At 28.5% G+C, this 8,369-nt stretch overlaps 1 protein-coding gene across 1 annotated transcript; it reads right to left on the minus strand.

Moving 5' to 3' along the window:
* Nucleotides 1-5,116: 5,116 nt before the first annotated feature.
* On the minus strand, nt 5,117-6,617 carry LOC100790401 (agamous-like MADS-box protein AGL103). Its single transcript, XM_014771732.3, has one exon. The coding sequence runs from the start codon at nt 6,615-6,617 to the stop codon at nt 5,556-5,558; it is 1,062 nt and encodes a 353-aa protein (XP_014627218.2). The 3' UTR covers nt 5,117-5,555.
* Between the last annotated feature and the right edge of the window lie 1,752 nt (nt 6,618-8,369).

Below are 8,369 nucleotides of genomic sequence, written 5' to 3' on the forward strand. Positions count from 1 at the left end.
AAGCTTATTGGCGCTACAAAATAAGGTATTACTACCCCCTAAAACTGAACTACACACAAGAATTCGCCGATTATTTGTTATATCATATTAAAAAGTTTAATTAACAAGTATTTTTTTTACCAACAAAGGTTATCGTGGGGCTAATCAAGCCAACTCTAGAAAAGAAGGATCAAATTTCTAACATTAGAATAAGCCCCTATACGGACATCTTGGTAATTAGCTGTAAAAAAAGCGCTAACTACACACTTTTTAAAGCAATTCTTCTAACATATATCTACTATTGGTTAATTTTTTTGAACGGCAGTTCACAGTGGATGTGGGCACAACATCATGATGGGTGCATGACGGTCTTGCTTGAAGGCCATCCTTTGCTAAAGCGAACAACTACAACAACCATTCTGCTTCCTCTCGACACACTCTGCCTTTGCTTGTTTGAAATCGATCACCTAATGGGTGACGAAATCGTGTTTTCTATTTTGGGATTTCAATTTGGATCTCAATTTTGTTGTTGTTTGCGTTTTGGGTCTGTTCGTAGGTCTGATTGAGGTTGAAAGAGGGACTAAAGGCAATAGATAATAAGAGATTCACGATGGTTTCTAGGTTGGGGTGATTTGTGGAGGTTCATGGTGTGTGTGGTTACAAGATTTTGTAGAGGTTTACGGTGGAGGTGGTTTATGGATACAAAATGAAGAACACAATCATTGGGGGGGGGGGGGGTAAAATCAAGGTTAAAAAAAGGAGGTAAACTTAGCAAATTGGGAGGTGTATGTAGCAAGAGCCTACAAATAGTATAAAATGAAAGGTCCAACTATCCTTTTCCTAAGGAATTTGTTCAATCTTTGACAATTTGCACTTTTTTACTTACTAGACAGATTTTAAAGAAAACTTGAAATAACTAATTAAAAACAAAGATAAAGGCAAAAACTTAGAAAGAAAACTAGGAAATAGAGTTTTTTATTCTCAAAGATGTAGATTTCGAATAGTAGTGATGAGAAATGATGATAGTGAACGTTGGGGTTTGACTTTACTAAACCACTTTCTTGTGCAGACACAAACTATTAATTAAAATTTATCATTCCTTTATTATCACCAACTCATAAATATGCTCAATCCCTAATTCCTTATGAGAAAAACCTAAGTCCCTTGATTAAACTACCGATCTCTTGTCGACTTGCATAACTTAACCAAGTTACTTGCTTTAAGAAAATGAGTCAAAGGTGACTAATGAGTCTTGCTTTATTCCTAACAATAATACCATTAGATGCTCTTCTTTGGCTCATATTTCAAATACATTTTTCAATCATATTTAAATCATAAAATCAAGCAAATAGATTATCAAACCAAAGCAAACATTAAGCAAAGAAGAAAACACTTAATGATGAACAATAAACATTTATTAATAACTCAAAAGATATAGATGAGTTTGAATTTAGTTACATCAAACTCCAATCAAGGGGAGCTCAGCTACTCATGGTTGAGAGGAGCTTCAAAAATGGTGAAGAGAAGATGAAGGTGAAAAATGGAGGAAGGAGAGAGTTCTACACAACTAGAGAGTTCTACACAACTGCGCACCATCCAAAACCTAGGTTCCGTAAGAATGTTTTGTTCTCTTGCAAGAAGCCCCTTTTAATGCTTTGACTTTTTGTCCAAAAAGTGTTAGTGCAACATTTCTAGCCCAATAAGAAAATATTCTTGTTGGGGGCAAAATATCCAAAAAATTGAGATAGCTACTTACTCTCTTTGACTTGCGAGCACCACTTTGTCTGACTGAGCTAAAATGAAAAATATCTTCTTTTTGACTTTGACTCATCCTCTTTCAAATAAGCTTCCAAACCTTCACTTAAAACATAAGAAAAATATAAAAATTGATTCCAAAATTTAAACATCCGGAAATGATTCCTAAAAAGTTAAATTATAACTAAAAGGATAAAAAACAAAACTTTAAATAAAGAATTGATGAGATAAATGTAATTATATGTAAAAAAAAAAAGAAGGTAAAGATATAATGCAGTTAGCACACATTGCAACATCTTGGTTGCGACATCTATGATTACAACATGTTTATGCTGTATTAGATTATAATAGTCACCATTATTAAACTTGAAATTCGGATCCCTTATATTTTTTTTCCTGAATTTTTTCTTTTATTTTCTGAATGTTCTAAGTCCTTATATCTTAGAATTGATGTGTTTTAAATCAGTAAAAAAAATGTTTTACAAGTCATTTTAGGTAATTTATAATATACTTTTACTTAATTTATAAACTTAATTAAAATAGAAGTGTTTATAAGTTAAAGTAACTTTTAAACTTTTTATATTTGATCTACACCATTAATATATATTAATCCAATGGATTAAAATATTTTAATAGATATAATAACTTTAATATATTTTATGATAATTAATTAATTAACTTTAATTAATAAATTAGATGACTGGATTGATTTGATTTTTTAAATTAATTATTTATCAAAACTACAAACAAAGTATATTTTTTTCAATTTTTTCATGTAATAAAGTTGTCTCTATTTATTATTTTCATAACAACAGTTTTTTTCCTTTTTGTGATTCGTTAAAAATTAAGTACACTCATTAGAAAAATAGAAAAAAATATATAATGAAATTAATATTTAAAATTATTTATAAACTTTATTATCCTGTATTTTTTATTTTATGCACTTGTAAATGTATTATGTAGTATTTATTTATTTCAATAAATATACACTATCTAAAACTTTTTATTTTCAAGTTTTATTTTCTCATAATTAATTTTAAAAATTTTTAAAACAAAAAAGGAATTAATTATTAATAAAATATCAGAATATATTTATTGATTATATATAATGGAAAATAAAAGATGCACGATAAAAATATCATTGTTAATTATCCTTTTCTAAAATTGTAAAAACAATAGCAACGTGTATTGATTATTAACGAATTATAAAAATATGTTGTTAAAAAGGAATCATTAAAATATATGTAGTTTACACGAAAAAAAAAATACAGACTTCATTACATGAAAAATTTGTAGAAAACATTAATTTGTTAATAATTTTTTATGAATATTTAAACCAATAAATAAAATAAAATCACATAATCTAACTGATTGATTATAATTAATTAATTAATAGTCATGAAATATGTCAAAATTACCATCTCTCTCTCTCTCTCTCTCTCTCTCTTTTTACCATCAACAATTTAATAAAATTCTTCATTGTCTCCATTATTATTAAATTATTAAGCGTAATAAATATTTAATCTTTAAATAAATATAAAAAAATTAAGAAATTAAAATTATAATTACCAAAAAGTATACTTGTCTACTAATTATATTTTAGGTAATGATAATTTTTGAAAATTATTCGTCAAATTTTCGGAATATTGCAAACTAATGTCGTTGCATTGCACCTATTAGTTAAAGCTATTGTGAAGTAAATCAAGATATGAAAAATCACAAATTTAATTTAATTGATTCATTAATCATATCAAAATTTCTTGTAGCATGCACAATACTTGAACATATATAGATATTCTATCTAACAATATATTTTATTCAAGTATAATAAAATCAATAATTATTTAATTTATTTTGATATTGAAAATAAAAAAAAAATCTGAAGATTGATAATTGGGGATAAATTTTAAAAAAATCTTGAATAAATTATACTTGCACCTCTTTTGTATTTTTTCTAAATTGCACCCGACACACCTCTTATTTTGCATCCTACAAAAAAACTCATTAATTATTTAACTCACATTACACCCAGATCCCTCCTTCCTAAACACCATTTAAATAATCTAACTAAAAGTAGTTACATGCTAATCACATGATTTTTAATAAAAATTTATGTTTAAAATACCCTTATCTTTTTTTCTTTTAACTCCATAAAAAGACATGACAACATTTTCAACGTAAAAATATATTAACACTCTTCCTTCTTCTTTTTTTTTCTCTAATTGGACGTGAACTCATATTGTTGGTACACATGTGTTAACATCCTTCCTTCTTCTTCTTCTTCTTCTTGTGTTTTTGTTGGATGTGTTCTCAACAATGTCTATTGATTGAATATGATCCTTTATTTCAAATTTTAGTGTTTTGCTCTTTCATTTGTGTTTTTAACTCCTTTCTTTGAAATATTTATTTTTGATGGTTAGGTGTTTGATATAATGTCTCAATCAAGAGCTGCATCTTCTTCAAGTATTAGCAACATTGAAGTAAGAGTAAAATATTAAAGGAAAATTGTTATTGTCTTAAGAAATGTCCATTCATAGGGTCAATTGTTAATTTTTTATTGAGTATTTAACAAAGATGTTAAGATAATTTCGTCTATTCACATATTTCAATTGATGTGTTAACAAATGGGGGGTAAAAGTAATGTAAAAAAAGAGAAGAGTATCGGATGCAATTTGAGAAAAACACATTAAGTGCGAGTGTAATTCACTCAAAAATCTTTGTAATTTGATTTGATGAAATCAATATTAAATTACGGTAATATTTACAAATAAATTGATCGATTAATTATATCCAAATTTCTTTTAATGCACGCATAGAGTATATACCTAAAAGATTAAATTTGGTTAATCATATTGATTTTGTCTAATTTTCCTGTTGGTAATTAGCTAGGAAACAATATCAAGTTATACAATAATTATATATATATATATATATATATATATATATATATATATATATATATTTATATTTATTAAACACACATCTTGAATATTGTTTTTTTCAAATATGGCTAGGTCATGAAAAAACCATCAACATCAAACTAAACTAATTGACCTTGCCACAAAACTTTCAGCAATTGAAATAACCAATATAAAAAATCATTTTTCTACTTCGGTTATAGTTACAATCAATATCAAAAGTCAAAATCATCTATCTTTTATTAGAAATGATAAGATATATAAATTTAAAAACTTGAGTGATAAAATTTACAAAAATAAAACTTAGATGATAAAATTTACAAAATAATAAAAATTAAAGGGTAAAATTTTCAATTAAGCCTAAAAGTTAGGCTTGCACACAATTGAAGAGGTCACCTTAAGATGTTTTCCTTTTTGTGATAATTTTATTGATAATCAAGAAAAGACCTAAAGTGCAACTTTTCTTTGAGCAGCAAATGAGAAAATTTATTAGAAGTCTTGGATAGGACACAAGATGTGATCCCAACCAAAACAGAAGCAACACTTACAGCCTCAAATAGCTAGATAAACAGGATTCTCAAAATTACCACCTATACAGCTCCTACACAAAAACTACATCAGCTGAACGCATAGAACAGGAGCTAATAGCAGCATAAACTTCAGCTACATAAAGTCCACCTTTGAACAATGAATTAGAAGAAATACTAAACAGCATAAATAATACTCTGAAACTACATATATATGAAAACAAAACCTGCACTTTCTGCCAACATAAAACCAAATTTTCCAACCGAAATTACCACACTTTCAAGCATATAATATAAATGCCTATAACTTACTAAACTAAATAATAAGAGCATCAAAATCAAAGTCTACTCAAAGTTCGCCATTTAGAAATTCACATTATAGCAATCTGTTTGAACTTTGAAATCCATCCGATGGTGGTGGCAAGACATGCAAAGCTCCTCCTCCTTGCTCCTCATTCTGAGATTGAACTGGAACATTTTGAAAGATAGATTCATTAGGTTGACTGTCCCAACCCATAACATCACCACAACCTGGTTGATTAGACCAATCAATAGGTCGATTAATCCAGTCCTCAAAGTCACCAAATTGATCATTAGTCCAGTCCATAAACAAACCAAGTTGATTAGTTGAATCTAGTGGCACATCAACTTGATTACTAAAATCTACCATCTCATTCTTATCATTAAGTGGCTTTAAATCTTCAAATATGGGTTGGCTTTGAGGGATGTTTTGCAAGCAATTGAGTTGGCTTGGATATGAGGAGGTAGCATTAGCACTTTCTTGCGCCATTGTTGGAATGTAACCAAAGCAAGCATCAACTTGTTGCATGTTCATTCCATGATTACTAGCTCCATCAAACTGATTTATTGAATTTGTAAAATACACCCTCCCATTATTGTTAGGAGTTGGGGTGATTTGGCTTGGAATATGGGAGGAGGAAGCACTTCCCCAAGCCATGTTTTGCATGATGTTGTTGGCTTCACTTTGATGCTTGTTTTGCAACACATGATCACAAGCCATAATCTTAGCATTCACCTGAGTAATTAAAGCCCTCAATTGCTTCTCTTCCATGTTTATGAAACTTGGATCCCAAGTTGGATACTTGATGTTACTGATCTGTTTATGCACTTTGGAAATGTCAGCTTCAACCATGTTCTTCCTATTCTCAAAAAAGTCTTCAATACCAAAGGTCTTGGGAGGTCTCTCATTCTTCTGAGACTCATACTTTTGAAGGATGGAGTGTACCAATACAGCCTCTTTAGGCCAAGTTACTGGTCCAACATGATCATTATCATACACAATCAAGCAGGCTTCAACTCCACACATCTTAGTAAATTGATCGATTTTTCTGATAAGTACGTTCCTTCTCTGCTTTAAAGTTGCTAAACGACATCTCTCATTCGAGATGCATTTCATGGTTATTCTTGCACGACCCATATTCTATAAAACAAACAAACATACAAAAATTGTCAATAACATATAACTTGGTTACAAAATACGATTTTTTTTTTAAATCAAAAGAGTCATGCCTTTGCATCAAAATAAGAGCTATGTTTCCAACAAGGTAGATCCTATAACCCATAAAGATCCTCTGCTACATGCTCTATATTATTGAAAATAGAATAAAACATATTATAAAAGACTAAAGACATAAGAGGGCTACCCCTCAAAGTTAACAGCGACTAAATTTATAACTAGGGAGATCAATAATAATAACTTTTAAATTACCTGGCAGAAGGAAGAAGAAGCTGAGTGGAGAAAGTGAAAAGGAGATCAAAGCCTAAAGAGAAAAAGAGTGTTTGTTACCTCAGTGATATATATATTTAACACCCAACCTAGCCTATTCTCCATCAAATCAAATCGCGCGTTTTGGTGATATAATTGATTGATTTATAAGATTTGGTCTCTGTAATATTTTCTATAAATTAATTTTAATTTGATCAAATATAAATTTCAATGCAAGATTTGGAGGTCGTATGAATTTATTGATTGATTTGAGTCTAATAAAATTTAGAATAAATTGGTTATCATTGATGTAATAGGTAATTATTATATATATGATATGATTTATGATAAAAATTGATATAAATTTTCTGGTAGTAATTATTGTCAAAATATCTAAATTAGATTGAGAAAATAACAATGTTGGATTTTCGTTGTTCAACTTTATCTTCTATTTGCTTTTCTCACCGCTCCACCTATTTAGACAGGTGTAAAACGAAATTGTTATAAATACTAATCCAATAATCCTAACTACACCAATTATAGTACTAAATACAACTCCAAATTCTTTCACTTAGCTTTCTTGATTCTGAGGTCAGAAGCTGTAACAATGGCCAAATTCGCCACCGAGCAGATGGTTTCCTTTCAATTCCTAGCAGGTCTTAGGGTGCTTGCGGTTGATGACCCCACTATTCTTGAAACCATTAAGAAAATGTGTTTTCAATGTTATATTATCATGGTTAGTTACTTGTACATATTTAATTGTTAATGTTTTTTAAAGGGTAAATAGTTATTTTTATTCTTGAATGTGTAGTGTGTGCACTAAGTTGTTCATAAAAAATGAAAATTCAAATTTTAGTTATCGAAAATGAGAAAAGTGAAACAAATTCATCTATCTGTTAACTTCTATTCATTACCGTTAATGAAAGAATCCACCTGACACATTCAAGGACGAATTTGTCATTGTTCTACACATTCAGGGACAAAAATGATTATTTACCTAAAATATAATTTAATTTTTATCTTATTTCCCTTTTTTAATCGTTACAAACATACGTGATAATAAACACTAAAAAAAAATAGAAAAATAAACATAAGTAAGAAAAAACATAATAATAAACATAATATTAATTAATAAGTATAATTTGTCTGTTGCTATAAAATTTCTATTATGATAATATTAGACAGCAACAAAATCAAGTTGAGTTTCATTTTTTTTTTTGTAAGAATTAACTTAATGATTCTGCATTTTTTCTAAGTCTCATATTTTGGATAAGCTACTGTCACATTAGAAATTTTAGAACAATAGAGAGATTATGCTTATTAATTATTATAATACTTATTATTATGTTTGTTTTAACTTATGCTTGCTTTCCTATTTTTTTAAGTACTTGTTGTAATGTTATGTTTGCAATGATTTTGTTGTAATGTTATGTTTGCAACGATTAAAAAAGAAGAGAAAATGAA

This window comes from Glycine max, chromosome 19, assembly GCF_000004515.6.
Source record: "Glycine max cultivar Williams 82 chromosome 19, Glycine_max_v4.0, whole genome shotgun sequence".
NCBI classification, from domain to species: Eukaryota; Viridiplantae; Streptophyta; class Magnoliopsida; order Fabales; family Fabaceae; genus Glycine; species Glycine max.

Excerpts from the sequence above, each read along its gene's own strand:
- LOC100790401 (XM_014771732.3), bottom strand. The coding sequence starts at position 6,617 with ATGGGTCGTGCAAGAATAACCATGAAATGCATCTCGAATGAGAGATGT.